We start from the raw sequence: 22,217 nt of genomic DNA on the forward strand, positions 1-22,217 counted from the left end.
GGCAAGTATACACTGAGACATGTAACAAGATTAGGCTAAACGATATTCAGTAATGTGTGTGTGGATGTGTGCAACCTTTATAGTGTCCCTGATAGGAAACAGGTGTGGTGCAATAATGAGTTCCTAGGCAGGGGTTTATGGGAAATGGAGTCTGGAGAGAACAAAGTCAAAATCCCTGATCGTGACCGAACCCCCCCGGTTGGAGGGCCATGGTGGAGCCACCCCACCTTCGCCAATGGGTTCCAGAAGGCTGCGGTGGAGCCGGAGCGACCAAGGATGAAGGCAGAGAAAGAGGGAGAGAGGTGCCCAGTGCAGCCGGAGGAATTGAGAGATGAGGCAAAGCCGGAGGAGTGTATTCCTGAAGCGAGGGCAGGTTGACGAATGACCAAGGTGAAGCCGGAGGAACAAGGAAGCCTGGCAGAGCCAGTGGACTGCTGGGCCACAATGGAGATGAGGGAGTTTTGAGCCAAGGTGACACCAAAGGGTCGATGGTGAAAAGGAGTCCAGGTTTCGAAGGCCGGAGATGAAGATCTGGGATTCTCCAAGCTTGGTGCAGATGGAGCCTGGCTATGCCTGATGATGTTGTAGCTAGTGCTGCTGCCTCTAGCAAATCAGTGGTGGTGTGCGTGGCCCAGATACACCATAAAGCAACCCCTCATATGGGAAATGCTGCAAAGTGGGGAATAAGTTCATGAGCAGGATGACTAGAATGAATTGGTTTAGGGATAACAGCTGTGCGTGCTAACACCAGCGGTGGATCCCCCATATTAGACACCAGTCGGGAATACCAATGAACTGACCCTCGGATTTCTGGTTGCAGGAGACAGGAAGTAACCAGACTTTGGATGATCAGCTGTGATGTGACAAGGGTCTGGCAGAACGGCTGTGACGTGATGAGGCTCTGGCCAATCAGCTGAGATATGATGAGACCCAGCAATATCAATTGAGACGTGTCGTGAAACAGGAAGATTGGCTGTAACTTCAGTTGACTCTGAGATGACCGCAGTGACATGACGAGGCTCTGGAATGGCGGCCATGATGGGACGAGACTCTGGAATGGCAGCCATTTTGTGGAAAATCTCTGAGCTGGCAGTCATTTAATGAACATTTTCTGGACTGGCAGCCATCTTGGAAAGAGACTCTGGAGTGTAAGATACTGTATGAGTGCTGTGTTCCTCCTCCCCAACACCCACAGTAAATTGAGAACCACTTAATTGTAAGGCTAGATCGATATATGATTCCAAAGTGTAGTGAGGTTCATGCAATGGCATGATCAAACTAAGTGATTCAGACAGCTCTCCTCATCCATGTTGTTTAAATGGGCCAGCTCAACAAAGTCCATTACATAGTCCTCGATGGGCTGATTCTCCTCCTGTTCTGGATGCAATCATAAAGCTGATGGATCCAGGTGTGGCTTATCATTCTGTAACATGGGAGGCATGAAAACAGAGTTGAGGATCCAAATGCAGCTTTTATTTAACAAGGGCTTGGTCGAAACAGGCAAGGTCAAACACCAGCCAACAGGTACAATAAAGGGCAAGACAAAAGAGTAATCTGATAAACAGTCCAAGGCAAGGCAAGGCAAGTAGACAAGGAACAGGATAAGGCTAAACAATATTCAGCAATGTGGGTGTGTGCAACCTTTATAGTGTCCCTGATAGGAAACAGGTGTGGTGCAATAATGAGTTCCTAGGCAGGGGTTTATTGGAGTCCAGAGAGAACAGAGACAAAACCCCTTATCCTGACAAGCGTCACATATCCAGCTTCATATGTATGGGTTTTCATATTCATTAGGTTTGTTTGGTAGTTCATGCAATATAGAGTTCGACTTGAGAGATGAAGAGCTCAGGTATGAATCCCCTGAGACTAAGGTTCCACAAAACAGTTCAAACCTGCATATGAGGAAGTTTAAATGGTGTGGGTGCTTTAAAAAATCCACTGTTATACCAATTTTGCATTTTGTAATACTATTGGATAGATTTAGTGTTGGGTTTGGTGTAGGGGATATTTCCAACATGATAGAACATTAACTTTTAGCGACACTCCCTAGATATTTGAATTATGAACCACCACATATCTCAAGCAACGTAATAAAAACACAGCCTATGTCAACTTAACAAAAACATGCCAGGGTCACATATTGAACCCACGTTTTACCACCACTCACTGGACATTTCACTCTGAAACTGCCTCGAAATGTGCAGTAAGGTACGAAATAATCGTGTTGCAGAAATGTATGTAGAGGCACATACATTTATTTTATTTTTTTTGCTGTGACTATTTGACACTTTTTTTTTTCACGAATCAGCTAAGTTAATAATTAAATTACCTATTCATAAAGACAGTCATTAGCTATGCTTCCATTCACCTATTTTTATGCACATTTTGGAATATTGCATACAAAATGCTGGATGGAAATGCCAAGATGTGCATAAATTCTAAAAATTTGCATTAAAAACGTATATGCACAATTGAGTGGGATAATTATTTTATTCAATAAGAAAAATTCTGCATAATTGTCTTACACGACTGCATTCCCAAACAGCAGCATCCACCTCTTTGACGCATTGGGTGGAAATGGTGCTTTATTTGCAAATGTTTTATGTGATATCACAGTTTCACGCACAAGTTTATATCACATTTTTGGATGGAAACATAGCTTGCTTCATTCCTGAATGAATCAGCCTTTTTTAATGAATTAGTCAAATGAATGATCCAGTGACTCAACAACTGACTGACAGTAACTTGATGCCACCTAATGGCAGTTTTGTTTTTATATTTTATCATTTTTTTTCTATTACTTTATATTTTTATACCAAAAAAAAAAAAAATTATCTCATGTTTAATTTGATTGTTAGCAACCCTGTAGTATTGTATTATCCTAAGTGTATTTATTGATTACATTTACTGACAAAAAAGTTGACACATTCATAAGGTTAGGGAAAATGCCCTTATAGTCAAAGGTGAACAGTCAATGAAAGTTTTTGCTTCCTATTACAGTGATAATGTCTCTCAACTCTTCTTTTGTTACCTTTTTTAGAAATCTGAGAGCAAACCTGCAGCATGTTTGCTCACAGCCTATTAATAACAATTTCCTTTCTGCAGTGGCACAATGATGGCTTCAGAGGCAAACCTGCGGGCATTAAACTTTCATGTAAGGACTGACATTCACCGCTCAGCATTCACCCCTCCCAGCAGTCTCCTCTCACACTTTCTCTCCTTTCATTCATGACAGCTTTGATCCTTGGCCGTCTGACTCAGGCAAATAGCATTTGGAGCATTTAATCCATTCTGATTGGCCACTGAGAGTGAATGAAAACACTCACACTAGGCTTAAGATAAGTAGTTTTGGAAAGTTCGATCAGGGTTATCATTAACCAAATCTAAAACCATTTAAAAAAATCATCACATGGAATTAAAATATTTATTATTATTATTATTATTATTATTGGGCTGGTGAGAGAAAACCAACATAATAGTTAGACTATTTTAATGTTAACTTGTCTTACACTTAGTAAGTAAATTAGGAAAAATAAGAAAATCCATTCTCTGCTTGCTGACAAAGAATTGACACTGTTTTTAATAATTCTCTACAACTGGGAAATGTTACATATATTTTAATTAGAAATCTCTAAATATTTTCCGATATTTGAAACAGTTGCACCATTTGACATAAAGTCCATCATCAGAAACAATGACTGATGCAACAGCGAAGGAATTTAGAGGCATAAAGCAGTGAGAGATTTTTCTTTTTACTCAGTATACTGTCGTTCTGCATGATCAAAAGGACAACAAGTGAAGACGTGGAAATTCAGAGATGTAGAGTTTGCCACAAATGTCAAGTATAGATTGACTGTTTCCTGTGACAGTAAACCTGTTAACCTCTATGTTGTCATTTTGTTTTCATCCATTCAATCAAAAGACAATTTTAATGCAAGTTTGTGACATTTCTGTGAATATTTGGATGTGATTTTCCAATAGAGTTAAGACAAGCAGATCAAAAACATTTTGTATATATGCTTTGACACAAAACACAGTTGCGAGAAAAGTGTAAGATAAAGTCCCTTCCACCTGCTTCCACATTTTAGGGTGAACAGAAATACCCCTTAAAGTGTAAGAATTAAACTCCAAATCAACAGCATAACACTCTAACAAACCGTTATTTTTGAATTTATTTTTTTGTAAGGAAAAACACCTCACTCACAGATGTGGTACTTAAATGAAAACAGTGAGCTCGTTCAAAGAAAACTATGTTATACAATTGTCTGTAGAGAAACTGAAGAGTTTTCTCAGTGTATTTCATCAGTAGGCATGTCATCTGAAAAGATGACAGGAACAAAGCTGCTATCTTGATTGGTGGTGAGAGACCGGAAGGTTGGAACAGCCTAAAACCACAAACCCAGAGTGTTCCGTCACTCAGGGACGAAGACAGTGTAATCTGACACCAGTGAGTTGCCTTTGTCTTCAAATTTCAGAGAAGTTTTAGAAAAGAGGGCGAAGGGAGCAATAATATATAAACAGGTTTTTCAAGGTCTGCAGTTTTAAAGCCTAATGTCAGTATATGAGAATACTGTTTTAAAAATAATATTCCACATAATTTAAAATGTAGAGGAATATTATGAAAAACACATGAATAACAGGACCACAGCGGTGAATAGTGCTAAGCACAGTACAATGCTACAAATGCAGGATCCATTTCACTGAAAAAAAAAAAAAAAAAAAAAAAAATGCTTTTTATTATTTTATTTACCTAACTAATGATAAATAAATAAACGTAATATTTTTTTCTTCCTTTCTTTTTTCAGGTTTTATTGGATTTTTGAAAGATATTTTTAATGTTGTTGTTTTTTAAGGGTAAAATCAGACAAAAACACTGACAAATAAAATTTATTCTATATGCGATCACTAAAATATTATGCATGTAAAATAGACAAAAGAAAGTGCATAGAAATAATGAAAATAATGAATTTTTATTCACCAGTATAGTGGACACCACCAGCGATCGGTTGGAGAGAGAATCCGACACGTTGGCTGCCTTTCCCTTTTGGTTTTCCGTCATGTTCAAACCACTTGCAGGATCCCATGTCCCAATCTGCATAAAAAATAAATTAAACTTAATATTTTCATTTATCTCTGACATGATACAAAAAGCAGATAAATACTACAATAATTCAATAAAGTGCACTTTCCAACAAGTTCTCTTCTATGGCCATAGAATCAGAATCTATAACAGTTTCAGTGAATGTTGTGTGGGTTCTTTATTCATTGGGACACATTATCTATGCAGAGGCTTAAAGGAAGTGATGAGAAGACCATGTTATCAAGTTATCAAGAGATGGAGGAGAGAGAGTAAATGAGAATTGCTTGAGCAGACCAGAGAACTGCGATCCCATTCCTCCCTTCTCATTTACTTCAGAGGACCCTCTTGAGAACTGACAACTCAAAACAAGATGACAAAGTGCAGACGTTCACGCACGTTCAGCTTTCAGAAAACAAAGTACTTCAGAAAATGCACGGCCTGTAGTTTGTAATTGCAAATCACCTGTTTAATTCAGTCTTCATAAGGCTAAAGGGCTACTGAGGGCCTTATTATTAAGGGGATAAATTATTCATGAAGGTGCACACACATGTGGAAGAGAACCGGGAGGTCACGGTTTGCTTAGAGGCTCTCCGTGTGTGTGTGTGTGTGTGTGTGTGTGTGTGTGTGTGGGAGGGGGTGGGGACTGTAAGTGTCTGGGTGAGTGTGTGTATTTACTGATGTACACACGTTTGTCCTTATGAAGGACAGCAGGTACATAACTAAGGACATGTGAAAGCAGAGGAATCCAGCACCTTCTCTAGCCCCTCTTCCTTCAGGCTGATCACATCCAGATCGAAATCTGTCCTCAGGCCATTGGTCCTGTTGAAATTTATCCGTCCGGTCAAACCGTCCCAGTGGGCCTGGAGTTGTAAGAAAAATATTCATTATAACCAACCTGAGACATCAGATGAATTCTTCCTTTCTGGCCAAAATATGTCATTCATCAGAATTTAATGCTCACACTTTTATATGTTTTATATGTATCTTCGGGACAGATGATCCTCACTGTCATTTTGCAGGTTATGAATTCAGATCCATTTGTTAAGAACAGGGTTATTATAGTTAACAAAAAATGAAATAAAATATAATACAGACATTTAAAAACAAAACAGCAAGAAAATGATTAAAAAAATTTAAAAATTAAAAATAAAAATAAATAAAATAAAAACACAAATAAAGTAAAATGCAAACAGGAAATGATATATATCCTTTCCTGTTTGCATTTTACTTTATTTGTGTTTTTTTTGTAATTTGTATTTTTGTATTAAATTTTTTTAATCATTTTCTTGCTTGTTTGTTTTTAAATGTCTGTATTATATTTTATTTCTTTTTTTTCTTACTATAATAACTCTGTTCTTAAAAAGAAAACATAAAAACATACATATATATACATATATATATATATATATATATATATATATATATATATATATATATATATATATATATATATACACACACACACACACATATATATATATATATATATTATGATTATTATAATTACTAGCTATGAAAATGCATGGAACCAATCAATCAACTTTTTTTTTTCTCCTAAAAGAAAAATATTTCTATCCAGTGTTGGATTTTAGTGAGAGAGAGTGTGTACAATTATGCTTACTTCCACAGGGTCCAAAAGAAACGTATACACAATAAAACTCCACTCAAACAGAAAATAAACTATTTTCTTTACAATCTATAACAGAACTAAATTATGCTATTTCTATATACAGTCTTATTTATTTATTTATTTTTTTACATGGAAAACCAGGTAAAAGGCTGATTGAGTTGCTCTCAGATTGCAAATGAAACAAGATTCAGTCTGATTTCTGCCATCCAGAAATCATCTGTCATCTGTCATCCAAAAAAAATAATCTTGAGTCACATGCGAGAGATAGATGGGGGAGAGAGTGAGAGAAGGGTGGTAAACAAGGTTATCTTACTATATATTGAAAAAAAAAAAAAAAAAAAATTATATATATATATATATATATATATATATATATATATATATATATATATATATATATATATAAACAAATAGTGGATGAAAATAAAAGCAAACATAGTTTCTGCATTTAGAATATAAGCAAATAATGAATGATTGTCTGTTCGGTGTTGAAATAATGTCTGAAATCAGTGTTGATTCAATACTGAATCAGTGAATGCTGCTCTATATTTCCTTCTCCACTCTAATCAAACATGAGAAAAAGTGAGGTTGACTGAAGTAGCTTAAAAACCACCTCATGTGAGACCTGAGGCTCTTCAAAATCTGAAAAGAAAGAAAGCTCTCTTCTCATAGCCTGTATTCATGAATCATGGCCTGGAACTACTTGGGAACTGACAATGAGTAAATGTCAAAAATAAAAACCCACACAGAGAGCCCCAATATATCGGAGTCTGAAACATATAGTTTCTTAAAAATGGACAAATCAAAAATAAATGTAATTTAGATTAAAAAAAAAAAAAAAAAAAAATCTAAAGTGATGGAGCCCCATTGAAATCTAATATCACTAGATTCATATAGGGCCTTAAAAATGAATATTAGAAAAATAAATAAATGTTTGTTAGGAACAAGAATCTAAAAGAATATTGAGATATATTTAATATATACTTGAGTTACATGCTTTACTAGTATGGAATATTAACAATGTATCATACATTTATGCTTTATAAATGAAAGTTAAATCCCTCAAACCCTAAAATGTTGCAATACTTTTTTACAGTAAAGTTCTTGCAACCACAGCAGTAACCCCCCACCATATAACATATACTGTAAACTTTGTATCTGTTCTCAGGTCAGTGCCAGGTATCCATCTATATTAAGGCCTTGGCATTTTCAAAGCCAGTGAAATGTCATCAGACTAAAAAGTCCACCAATTATCTGCTCAAACAAAAACCTCAGCAAAGCTTTCCCAGCCTTTCTTCAGCCCCGGGCTCTACTTGTAGACTAGACAGAGAAGATTCAAAAGAGGGCGAGGGGTCTGGGACAGGGTCATCACGAGCAGAGATTTGAGTCAATTTATGCACTGTCTTACGAAGAGCAGACCACCTTGCTTTATGTATTTATATCTCCCTCGCTTTGCCGTTGGTCTTAGCTGGCTGCTTAAAAGATATCACGCACAGCAAATAATGCCGGCTTTTTAGTCAGATTAAATATAGGCAGCAGAATGACAGGAGAGTTTAGATTAGCCGTCCTAGTTTTTCTGAAAATAGTACAGAGAGGAATCATTTCCAGAGATTAAGATAAATTTGCTGTCTTCTGCAGCAGTGTTCTCACCGAATGGTATTCCAGGTCAGAAACAAGCAAACACACACTCATGAATGTGCACGCAAGGGCAAACCGCAGCGCTTTCACAATGTATTCCAACAAAGACAAAAATGCCTTCTTTCTTCCTTATTATATATAAACCACTTTGTTCATAAAGCCATTTGATTGGTGCAATTAATGTTATTACCGCCTGCTGAGAGTTTATTTAAAATAATGTTTGTTCCCATGGCAGCATTATTGTGTTAATCAATGCAGAAAACATTATAGATTCAGACACACTGTGAAAATGAATGCATTTTCAGGTTCAGATTGTGGTTACTGGATTCTGGTGGTGGATTCATGATGTACATTCTCAGGAAAGTATGTTAGATTTTGGTAATGTGCTGTATGTCTGTAACGCAGTATCTGGGTAACACTTTTGGTGACACTTTATTCGACAGTGCCCTTGTTGTGTTTTACATGTGCTTTCTAAAGAAATAACTTATGCATGATTGCATGCAAGGACTCTTAGAGTAGTGTCCTTGTTACACACTACATGTACACTACGGCTTAAAAGTCTGGGGATGATAAGAGCTTTTTGATAGTATGAAAGTATTTTATGCTCACCAGGACATAATGTATTCAATAATAAAATATAAAAGAAAAACAAAAATGTAGTGAAATATAATTACATTTAAAATAACTGAATTCTAGTTGAATATATTTTTGAAATGTCATGTATTCCTGTAATGGCAATTGTGCATTTTTGATCAACTTTCAGCATCATTACTGCAGTCTTCGGTGTCACATTATCCTTTATAAATCATTCTTATATGCTGATTTGCTGCTCAAGAAACACTTCTTGTTATTATCAGTCTTGAGACAGGTTGTGAGGCTTACTATTTTTGTAAAAAAAAAACACATTTTCAGGATTCTGAAAAGTGCGACAATGAAAGTCTTTACAATCACTTGTGTTTAATTTGCATTTGCTTAATAAAAGTATAAAGTACAAGCTGTTCATTAATATTATTCTGTGCTTATTTGTATAATTACACTGAAACAAGGACTCATAATAATAATAAAGTGTTACCTCATTATCTGCAAGATGGCTTATTGCAAACTAGTATTTATTTTGAAATATGTTAATTAAAATATATTTTAATTTAATATTTTCAATAAAATATTTCAAATAATATATATATATATATATATATATATATATATATATATATATATATATATATATATATATATATATATATATATACATTTAACATTTTTGTTTATTTCAAGTTTTTTAAATTAGTATCTAGGTTTAATTTGTATTTATTTATATTTGTGGGTGTGTTTGTGACCTTGAGGCAATGCTAAAACAACACACCATCTTGTGATAAACAACACTATGTGCAAATGACTCCTGGTGAGCAGTGTGATGTGCAGTACCTCTTTGATGAGCGTCATGAAGCGGTTTCCGAAACGCCAGGGCTTGTGGCGATTACACTGGAGCGAGCTGACAGTGATTTGAGGAGACTGCTGGACGGCCACGGCCACCACATGTACCGCGTCATACATCAGGGCAGCATCTGTCTGGAAACACACACACACATTCAGAGGTCAACCGGCCATCAGCAGTGCACCTGAGGCTCTCCGACGGTAATTAATCAAGCCTCAAAAACAGGTTAAACTCCACTGTCATGAGCTGTGATTGCTGTATATTCAACTCAACGAACAATCACAGAGAATGAGGAAGTGTCAGAGTAGCCTTCAGTCGACTGCCACACAAACTGACAGCCCTCCATACCGGAGACCTCTCATTCCACAGACCAAAATAAAGTCTAATTATTGTTTGCCTTGGATGATTGAGAAGCAATCACAACACCTCCCAGACTGGGCCGGTATGGAAATCATGCCTGAGGGGGCTTCAGAAATTGCTATCCTGTCAAATAAATCATAGCCAAACCTGTCATTTTCCAGCTTTTGTCTCTGATTGTCTGCCGCAAGGTTGTGGCTAAAGATAGCTCTGCCCTAATAATACTGCAACTTCATGCAAGCCTATTTGTATGTTTGCAGAACAACAAATCAGCATAGCCGAAAATTACAGACGCTCTGCAAGAAGGCCAATAATTAAAGACCCATCTATGAAGTTAAAAGTGTAGCAAAATTCAAGAGCTTGGACATTTGAATTTTGGAACTTGTACAAAAAAAAATATATTTAGTGTTGCAAATTTCATTGACCAGGCATCAAACAATAAAACAACTTCATTTTATTTCATCATAACTGTCTGTGATATACTGGAGTCACCTGTGTGATTTGTGTGAGGAGTGATATTTGTGTCTGCCTGCAGCGTCAGTAATGATATGATCTCAGAGTAAATAGCAGCTATATAGGCATTAGTCTGAGACCGTTGGCTAAACGTCTGATGCATATGGGATACAAAAGTGGAAACACTTCAGGAGTGTCGAAGTCGTCATCGGATTGGTTGAATTATACAACCAATGTCTTTGTGTGTGTCGTTCTTTAATGTTCCGCCTGGAATCAATGATACTGTGGTGCCAAACCCCTTCACAAAAGAAGAAAGCCGTCGTGATTACAACTGTGACGACGAACGCTTATCGGGATCAACTAAACGCTGGATTCTCAAAAGAATGTGAAATATTTAGTTGGTCTGTTATTGTGGCGACATTTCCACGCCTTGAAATGTGATGATAAATGGAACGAACTGTGATTGGTTGTTTGACATGTAAGTCAAATGGCCTCATGGGTGGGCCTTGGCCAATGAAAGCTGCCATAGGCTGCATCCGAAAACTGAAGAATGCTGCCTTCGGAGGTCGCATTCCAAGGTAGGAAGGCATCAAGGCACGTCCGAAATCAATGTCAGCTTCATTTCCTGTCTCCTGAGATGCCTTCATCTGGCCGGTTTTTGAAGGCAGCATAGATGTATCCTTCGCTGCCTTTGATATCCCACAATCCTACGCATTCCATTCTGTGACAGTTAAGCCAAAAAGTAAAGATGGCGTCTGAAAGTTGCGGTCAGTGGTCAGTTTGTGTGTAAATGTATATTTCTGAACAACGTTTTCCACTTTTTTATGTTATTTCTAGCGAGAAATTAATATTGCAGTAATGCAATATCCACTAAGTTTTCACCAAAGCTCTCTATATTTTGCTGTAGATCATTAAACCATTACTCCGCCTCAGAAGCCTGTATAAAATCCGTTTCATGAGGTGCCATAGATTCCAGACCTTCCACCATCAGTCTGAAGGTATGGCTACACGAGAGAGAGAGCTCACTAGGGTTTGAAACTGATCCAGTCTGTCATGTTAACTTCCAAAGTGGGCCACCAGTAAGTATTTCGGACAAGATTTATGGATATATGACGTTACTAAATGTGATTAATTCATCAAGTCTATTGACTGCCCTAATTATTACATGATGCCTACATTTCATGTCCACTGATGATAATTAATAATCTAACAATTTTCTTCCCTTTCCATTAGAGGAAAGCATATATTATAATCTCGCATAAATATTTTATAAATCCTATTTTTCAGTTTGCTTGAAATTGCGCTGATATCCTTTAAAATACAGTTTTTGCAGTATCTGATTTTAAATAAATAGGTTTCGAGTTAAAATAATGATTTAAAAAACATTGAAGTCAACACATGGTTACATTTATTGCTCCAGTCAGAAAAACAAATCTTCTTTAAACTGTCTCTGCAAAAGTCCTGTCAATTTTGCTACTGAAATTATTACTTTTTTTTTTTTAAATAACAATTAAAAATAAATAAATAAAATAATTTAACACAACACCACGGGACCATAAGTTTGTATTTCAAGTGTCCTCTCATGTGTCAGTATATTAATTTGTTATGGTGTGCAATATTATATAGATTTCAGGTCAAATATATATTTAAATTGGAAAATAACTTCTGGATGTCTTCACTGGTGACAATGAATTGTGTGTGTGTGTGTGTGTGTGTGTGTGTGTGTGTGTTTTGTAATTTAATATTTTGTATCAGATGAGACTATTTGTGTGTACATGAGGCAACAATGTATGCAATAATTAAAGTGTCCAGTCAACTATGTTAATGATAAACTATTTATTTGTTAATATGGGTAGAATACAAGCTACGATATACAAAAGTTCTGTGCTTTTGGAATAACATGAGGATGAATATTGGATGAATTGGGTGAGCTTTTACTTTAAATACATGTGCTTTTTCAAGTGTAGCACTTAATCAGAGTGTGTAGTGGCATACAGTTACACAGTTGACAAATTCCTCAGAGATATCCTAACTTCCCTTGAAATATCAAACTGATGTTTATAGCTGGGCAACTAGAAGAAACAGATCAACTGAAACAAACGATCATATAAAAGAGCAAACCAGTTTCATTGATGTGATGTGTACCCCGATTGAGCCATGCACTGCCCTGATGACTGAGGGGAGGAAACATCTACTACAATATTAATAATCTGTCCATGAGCGAGTGTTGATGAAAGCGAATGGGTGTGAAGATGCCACGGGAGGCGAACTGCCCGCTTTGGGCCCAGGGCTTTAGTCAAAATGACTAGAGGATGCTGTGTGTGTGTGTGTGTGTATGTGTGGAAAGTTTGACTAGTGGCTGTTTCGCACCACCACAAAGCTGTCAGTCACCCTCCAAACCTCGTCCTACACTAACACACAGATCGGCTTCATAATCACTTGTCCGCCATTCCACGCCTGTCAATCAATCAGGATGCGAAGGGAGCACAAAGTGGCAGCCACTGGTCTTGGAGGGAGATGAGACACGGGATGAGGCGTTGTCAGGAACGGACGTGCCAGGAATTCACATGTCCGATCGCCCCCATCCCCCTCTTTTTGGCATCTGGCTGGGCCATTAAAAGGGGACAGCTGAAGCTGGGGAGAATACACATTATCCTTAGTCACCCGGCCCACCAGCGAGGCACCGTACGTCAATGAGCCCGGCTTATGCATTGTGAATAATAAATAAGTAATAACATCAGACAAACAGACGACAGGGTCTCCACTTGAATACTAAATGAATGCTCCTATTACCTGCCTGTGTGTGTGTATGTGTATGTGTGTGTGTGTTAGCGCAGCTTTGTGTGATGGAGCAGGGGAGAAAAATCAAAGCTCAGGGTGCTTGCGATCTCTCCTGGGAGGCATGCTTTGTTTTCTTCAGATTTTCATCAAAGCTTTATGGATCTGTCGGCCTTGCTTACTCTATACCAAAGCACAGAAACCAGCCCATAAATGTACACTAAAGATGAGAAACTGGTAAAGACTTGTAAAACATGGTAGCTTCTGTCTTGACGACTGTAGATATCTGCATTAGGGGCAACTAAACCATTAATCAATAATGAAAAAAAAGTTGACAATGAAATTCCAATAACTCTGCTCTTCTTTTTCTGTTTAAGGCTTTGTCTATGATAGCTAAGAAACTAATTTCTAAGAAAATACAGTGGAGGTCATTTGTGCTCCAAGTATGTCAATCAAATAAAGAGCAATTTTTATTTAATGTTTTCTAAGCTATGTTTCTTTATTGACTCTATCATCTTAATGTTGAATCAACTATAGGTTATTTATTTTTTATTATTTCTTTTCACTATTTCAGTCTTTCTACTTAGAAATTAGCAAGTGTTGCTTGCTATTTATTCATAATTAATTGTGCTATTTGTTTCAAAGTAAATCCTATTCAAATTATTATTATTTTTTTTTTCAGGGATCATTAGATGGAATTGTTTTCTAGACTTGATGCACTAATTATTTCACATATACAAAAAAATGGAGAAAAGAGCCTTTTATATAACTTCAACTAAAAATAAAAGTAGCATTAAAAAAGCAAGACATGCTAATTTCTAGTGCTTTTTTGTATGTCTTATTAGAGTTGTATATATTAGACTTTCATTCTTAAATCATGCATTATGTTTGCAATAAACTTGCCTGCTAACCAGTGCTGTTGTACTCACATTTAGGAATATAGAGAGTGGGAAAAAAGCAAGAAAGAGAGACTGAGGCGGATAACTGTGGATGATGGAGAATGCCGCACATTTCTGTAGCTGAGCCCAACAGGCAGACATGCAAATGATTGAGCAATACAACCACTTCACTTTATAAACATCTCATTAAAATCAATTATGTCACTCCTGAATGAAATCAAAGCTAAACACTTTAAGAGCTGCTTTTCCCCTGTGTAAGCCGATGTGAGCGTTACCTCAGATGTATTTTCTTTTTGCACCTCGTTCGCACGTCCTCCCCTGCCTTGTGCTGAAAGATTTAATCTTCTCAGCTGAGATTGCTTTCAACACTTATGAATTGTTAAAATGTGGAGGTCTGGCAGGGAGGTTTCACTGATCGAGGCTCTGGATAAAAACGTGACCCTGTGGTTACAGACTGCAGCAAGTGCTCTTAAGCAAGGCTTTAATCCTTTTCTTAATTATTATTATTTTTTAAATAATACTAATACTTTACTTTCTACTTTACTCAATATGACAATTTGACAGTTCAAACATGAAAAAGCGTTTACGTATATAATTTATGCAAAACTTAGCATAATTTAGATTTCAATTCAAGTTTGGACATGTATAACAGTTGCTTGCATAAAGAATTTGTGTTTTTGCAAATGGTTAGACTTCAGTTTGCCAAGCATCATATGGTTTTGGAACACCATAAATATAAAGCTTGTAGCTGATCACGACATGCATTTATGAATATTTTCAGTTTTTCATTTTTTTTATTTCAAAAGAAAGTGAAAGAAAAGAAAATGGCAAACATCAGGCATTGCTTTCTAGAGGTTCAAGGAGTTCAAATGATATTGCATAACAGAAATAACTTTTCAAAGGTTCGTTTAGTCAGTTATTAGACATAGATGAGCACACACTATGAGACTGGTACGATTTATTTCTTTATGGTTTATTTTTTATTTTTTTTAAAGGTTTGTTTGAACATGACCTTGAACACTGAATTTTACAACAGGTTATGTCTCAAAGCTGTTCATGAAGCTGAAACCTTTGGGAGATCATGCTATTATCTGTCAAAATCACGGTCAAAATCACTTAGTATTGACCAAGGAACACTCCTCAAGTGACCCGTCTAAGCTTGAACTGTCAGAAATATATGACACGCAGCACATGGGATTAACCTGGTGCATTTCATCAAGATATGAATGATAAACATTAACTGTGATAGAGCCATGAACACATCCCTTCAGACCATGTTAGGAGAACACAGACATAGAGTACTGTACTTATGCTCTTTCATAATATTCCACAAGTCCTAGGCACCTCATTGTACCTATATTTGAAAGAATCTGCAAAGCTAAAATTAAGAACCAGCAGAAAATTCAAAAATTCAAAAAAAAAAAAATCAAAAATAAAAATCAAATGATATTGCATATCAAAGATAACTCACATTTTGAATGTGAATACTTCGAATGTATATTTAATTAGAATTAGAAGTGTGCAGACATTACCCTCCAAAAGTTTTTTTTTTTTTTCTTTACTTAGAAATATAAGTAAAAACAGTAATATTGTGAAATGTTTTAACACAATTTGAAATAACTTTTCTTTTTCAATATAATTTAAAACATAATTCACTCCTTAATAATTAATAATTTATCATTGTGACAACCATTGTGACTCTGTACCATTTACACAAATCCGTGTTTTTGTAGTTAACACAGAAATGATAACAGTGTAATTTTCAAAAACCTGCACCTTGAAACCCATTTGCAGTCATTTGCAGTTTAGGACACCCCCAAAACAAATTAAATTTTTAAAATTAAATTAAATTTATGCATTTAGCAGACACTTTTATCCAAAGCGACTTACAGTGCATTCAGGCTATCAATTTTTACCTATCATGTGTTCCCGGGGAATCGAATCCCAACCTTGCGCTTGATAACGCAATGCTCTACCACTTGAGCTACAGGAACACAACGATGTAGAAATGACCCCCATGTACATGAATAACCAAAATGCATAAAAGGTTTTCAGTTTTTTGGGTTAGGGGTGTTGTGTAAATGCTCCCTAAGTTGGGAAGTTCTGTATTTGCGTCAGTATAGTATACAAGACTCCCAAGGCTAGTGTGAGAAATATTTCACAGCCACAAATGTGTATACTCTGTGTGTGTGTGTGTGTGTGTGTGTGTGTGTGTGTATTGGCAAAGGGCTATCTATGCCAGCCACAGGCCAAATACATCATGTGCATTATGACCAATGCTGCAAACATTAAAAGTGCATAAGCTGACCTTTGGGCCTCTAGACCATGAATATTCCATTTTATTTGATTGATTTATTTATTTTTTACATGAGCAAGCTGAACTGAAGCATGTATATCAGGAGTGCTGCAGCATCATATGCCGGGCATCTTTGTGTGCAGATTGCTGTGTAATTAACTGACTTGTTTGTTAATGAAATGTCATGTTATTATCTCAGTAATGTATTATTAGTATGATGTGTTTATCTGTGAGCAGCTCACAAATGGTTGGGGTTTCACAAACTGAAAACAGCGACAGTTTAAAGCAGTTTTTTATTTCTGTGTGTGTGTGTGTGTGTGTGTGTGTGCAGCTGTTATACTTTTAGGGAAAAAAAAATTTAATTCAAATGTTTGATATTGTTATAATTTGTAAAAAAAAAAAGTTTTAGTATTGTTTTAGTTTTCATTCTTAATAGTATGACAACACAAATTGTTCCAGCTGCATATGATAAAAACAAGGGTTGAACTTTATTTTGCAGTCCTGTTCCTCATGTACTGTACATACTACTTATTATAGTAATTACAATAACTAGGTAATAACTAGGTACTTACCCTAAACCTACCCCTAAACCTAACCCTACCCCATGACGTTACTAGGTATTCTCAGAAATTTCTTAGGTAGGTACACTATAAGTACACATACTGTAAAATAAAGGGCAACCTTTAAAAGAGTGTACCCACTGCATCATTCTCAAAACAACACAAACATCACCCATTAAAAGTTCTCCAAAAACTCATAATCCATTGAGATTCTCCATAACAAATGTTTTATTGGTCAAAGCCACAGCACACTTCAGTTTCTGGTGTCAGTGAACTGTGGCAGCAGTAAAATGCCATTGCATTTAGCAGTAAAAGTACCATCACTCTGGGAGTTTATGATTCAGCAGAATGAACTGGACCCATTCAGGTTTTAGTCTCAGGTGGCCTTCACAGAGAACAATGGCTACTGATTTGCCTCAAATAAATTCAATCAACTAGACTAGAATGTAATATCAGTTCTGTATTCAGCTCTACATTATTTGAAGTAAACACTGTGCAGTTTTTTTTTGTTTTATTGTTGTGGTTTTGTCATAGATAAGCAGTGCCCACAATATTATTTATTTTTTGGTCTATAAATGTAAGTTTACCCTTGACGTTTTAAACTGTTGTTTTCTGAAAGAATTTGCTGAAAGCTTTGGAGATTATTTAAATCAGACCTTCCAGCATTGAAAACTAAACTTTTTATGATAATAACCTTGGTGTGTTTGTAATTTTCAGCATTAATCAGGGTCCAAATTAACCAGGGCTTGGATCAAAAATGGCACTGAATATGTCAAAAAAATGCCCCAGATATCTATTGGGAATGACGTGGTGAATAGTAATTTTATCTGTTATAAAATTTGATATATTTTCTGATATTGTGCACTAGGTTTATCTATTAATGGGTTTAATTGTAAAAGCAATAAACTAATTGATTGTTTTTATGGTTGGGAAAAAAAATACTTCGACAAAGAACAAATCACAGGAAAACTTTTTTCACAGTACAAATTTCTATATAAAACATATATAAAATTCTACAATTATTTATTTGTTTGTTTATGTATTTATTCATTCATTCTTAATTTTAAGTTGAATTGTTATTATTTTTATTTTTTTACAATGCTTTTCAAATGATCAAATTAAGACAGTTTAATGCAGAGTAAAACAGAGTAAAAGAAAGAAAGAAAGAAAGAAAGAAAGAAAGAAAGATGACCTTAGGGTCAGTGGGATGTCTCATTCTTAGATTCATTACTAAGCTGAGTAGAGTCACATTAAGACAGCACACGATGACATGTGTCAGCAGGGTTATCATGTCTTTCAGGCTTTTTGTGTGTGTGTGTGTGTGTGTGTGCGTGTTTGAAAACATTTTTTGATGCTGGCCCCTGAATCCCTTTCTTCTCATTGTTTGGCTATTGTTGTGTTGGGGCCAAATTTCAGACTCTTTATGTACTTGTCTTCAAGGCGAGTAAACCATCCTGACATCTCCCCAAAGCCCACAAGCTTGCTTATTCTCTCCATATCAACTAACTCCATTCCATTTTATGATGTAACACCTGGAAAGTTATGCTTACCTATTCCTGAGCGTTGATTTAATAGTCCATAAGCACGGCTAGTCAGATCTAACCATCCTTTATTGCAGTCCATCAGTCACTCTTGTCCCAATTGCAGTCAGTCATGGGCAAAAATATGATCTTAATACATTTAAAGTGCCTGGGTTTAACCTGAGCAGATTTCTGGCATTCTGTCTGAAATACTTCAGAAACATACTCTTCACAAGTATGCAATTACTGTTTACTTTAATACACACACCTTGTCTTATTGTGAACAATCCATTGGTGCACATTAGTCCATAGGAAAAACGGTTGGTCATCAAGATATTATATTCTACTGTGAAATGCCTTTCATAGTTCACAGTTGAATTCGGACACATTTCAGAACACAGTGACGCGTCAAATCCAGCTTGCGTAAAAAAAAAAAAATAAAATAAAAAGGTTTGTGCTTTTTTCCTCCATCTATTCGAAATCTCTTGAATCCATTCTGTTCTCAGCCTCAAGACCAAATCATGGAGACTCCATTATTGATGAATAAACTGTAATAAACAGCCTTCATTGAGCTAAATGAATCATAAAATTGCTTGAGGACGGGTGGGCTGCTATCGTGTGTAATATGCTGGTGGATCAGTGTTGTGGGACTGAAGGTTGACAGCTCTTGCCCAAACTAAACAAATCTCACCCACCTGTCAATCATCCAGATGGGTATGGAGGGACTCAATGGATTAAATGATTTCAGATGTCTGTTGCAAACTTGCATACAATGTATTTGCTTGGGACACACTGAGTAATGGCATTATTGTCAGTGTTGAGAAACCTACATTATGAATAGCGTGTACTTTATGAATTGTGTCAAAGTAGTGAAATAACAATAACACACTTAAGTTTAGGGATGAAATCTCATTATTAAATAACTATTAATTATGACTTTTGCCTCAAAAACTCTTAATTTCTTATTTACCGTTTTTAAGGTAGTTGTTGAGTTTAAGTGTAATGTAGGATTAAAGAATCTAGAATTTGGTCATGCAGAATAAGGCATTAATATGTGCTAATAAACAGCTAATATGCTAGTAATGTGCACGATTATAAGCAACCAGTTCATACTGAGAACTGTTCTTTAACTAAAGTCTTACCAAAATTTGCTAACAACACTGAAATAAATAAATAAATAAATAAATAAGTAAATAAATAAATAAAGGTCTTAAGGTAACAATTGCAGGTTGCTACCCTCTTAAAAATGCTGGGTTGTTTCAACCCAACCTTGGGACAAATATGGACTAACCCAGCTGTCGGGTTACATTTTTAAATTACATTTTTAACCCAAAAGTTGAGTTAGTCCATATTTGACCCAAAGTTTTTACAGTGTATACTGAAGCAAAATAAATGTGTTTAATTTTAATATATAAAATATAACAACACTGTAAATTATTCAATTTACAACCAATGCCAAGTGATGTAGCCTTACATCACATTATACTGCTCTTCTGGAAAAAAACTGATGGATATAATCCTATCGTTTTATTCTCATTCAACAACAGTAAATACAACAATACAGTTGTCCGCAACTACCATTTAATAAATGTAATTGTACTTTTTTCATGCTATCGACCTAGATAACCTGAAAGCATGAATCTAAAAGAAAAAAAAAAGAAAAAATATCTGAAACTATATGGACGAGTGAGTGCTTGTGCACATGCAATCAGAAAGGCCTGCCTCCAGGCTGTTGTTTGTTTTTTGTGATCCTGCCTGGGGCAATATTCCAGATGGGGCTTTATGTTTGTTTCTTTCACTGCTATCAGTGTGCTTCACGTAATTTCTCCCTCGGCTCTTCTGCCTCCACAGTCTTCTGACTCCACCCAGCCTCGGCGAACATCGCAGTCTGTCTTCGATCCAGAGTTATTTGGACTTTTTCAAACGTAGAACCACACCAAGGACATTAAGAGCATGAATATATGGGGGAGATGGGCCGCACCTCGCCATTAAGATCTTGTTGTCATGAGAGCAGGCTCGATGGGGAGGGAAATTGACTGTGTAAAATGTATCATTATTACGGTCGGCTTTTGCTTGTAATGACAATATGCTTTCTGCGTATCCCATCTCTTGTCTGGGAAACGATGTAGGGAAATGACCCCTGAAGATGACTGCTGCACATGAGTGATGGAGAGTGATGGAGTGTTGGAATAATGGGAACAGAGCATGAGTGTATCGTACAGAAACGAGAGGCTCCTGTACAGAGTGGGCTGTGAGTGAACGATTGAATTACTAAGAGAGATAAACAAAAAACTGGGGAAATAAATGGAAAAATTGATAGCGCTGGCTCTGAAATCTGACTGGATGAGCCACATTTAAAGCAGTTGTAAAATGGCCATAAACATATATCTGTGACCATATGTCAGTTAAATTCCATATTGATGGATGCTCGGCAGCCATAAACAGCCCCAATTGGACTGATTAACTTCAGTACAAAATGCTTAAAATGTCTTATTGTTTAATGCGATGGATGGATGGATGGACAGATACACATATCTTGACTCGCTGAGCCTCAGGGGAAATGAGAGCAGAGGTCCACTCAAGCTCACTCTGCCACGGCGGTGCTGATCTGCCCACCGCTCTCTCAAACACGCACGCTTAGCCTGATGGACCCAGACACATGTTCAACACTCACCTCCACTCACACACCAGCACAGGGTCACACATCACATCCCTACAGCTGCATATTAATTACCTCATTCACAGTGTACTGCAAATCTACCTAAATCCCAGCTGATTACGCATGAAGATATAGAAGAAAAATAATACATACAGTCCAAACCAATCAAAAATGTTGTTCTGGGAACATTTTAACCTTGTGTTTATAGGACTCTCCAAAGTCTGGGTTGTGTTTTAATCATATGAGTGATGAGATAAGGAAGAAATAAATTGAAATATTCTTTACAACTATGTGGGGACAGCACACAGACAGAAATAATGCAATGCTGCACATCAGAATGATTTCTGATGGATTTTGTTACAGAATGTAGATATTATTATATTATTTAAAAAGAAAAAAACATAAATATAGGGTACAATGGGGTTAAAGCAGGGGTGGTTCAGGTTCAGGGTGTTGGGCAGGAAGGGGCCATTTAAGCTTTTAGGGGGCACAATTAAAAAATTAATCTTAACATTTACATTTACTCATTTAGCAGACGCTTTTATCCAAAGCGACTTAAAAATGAGAACAATAGAAGCAGTCAGGTCAACAAGAGAACAACAACAGTATACAAGTGCCATGACAAGTCTCAGTTAGTCTAATATAGAATGCATAGCCAGGTTTTTTTTTTTTTTTAATAAATGAAAAGACAAGAAAAGGAAAAGTGCTAGTATTAGTTGGTTAAGTGCTGTCGAAAAAGATGACATGCTTTAACCTGTTAGCCAGCACCCCCCATTATGGGACTCACATAATCTTGGTGTCTTTGGAAAGAAGACTCTTTGGGCTGTACTTTTTATCAACCAGAGTTTATAATGCTCAAAAATATTAAAAGTTGTAGACACTGAAGTGCCTTGAAGAATTTTTTACCACACG

At 36.3% G+C, this 22,217-nt stretch overlaps 1 protein-coding gene across 2 annotated transcripts in view; it reads right to left on the reverse strand.

Moving 5' to 3' along the window:
* The window catches only part of LOC132158038 (glutamate receptor ionotropic, kainate 2), a 193,312-nt gene that overhangs the window by 67,923 nt on the left and 103,172 nt on the right, over positions 1–22,217 (reverse strand). For both annotated transcript variants that reach the window (XM_059567283.1, XM_059567284.1), the window contains 3 exons: positions 9,774–9,917; positions 5,833–5,940; positions 4,979–5,092 (listed from right to left, as the gene is read on the reverse strand). In XM_059567283.1, coding sequence (XP_059423266.1) covers positions 4,979–5,092; positions 5,833–5,940; positions 9,774–9,917 — 366 coding nt within the window. The remainder of the gene's footprint in view (positions 1–4,978; positions 5,093–5,832; positions 5,941–9,773; positions 9,918–22,217) is intronic.

The sequence above is a fragment of the Carassius carassius genome, chromosome 15 (genome assembly GCF_963082965.1).
Source record: "Carassius carassius chromosome 15, fCarCar2.1, whole genome shotgun sequence".
In the NCBI taxonomy this organism is placed as follows: Eukaryota; Metazoa; Chordata; class Actinopteri; order Cypriniformes; family Cyprinidae; genus Carassius; species Carassius carassius.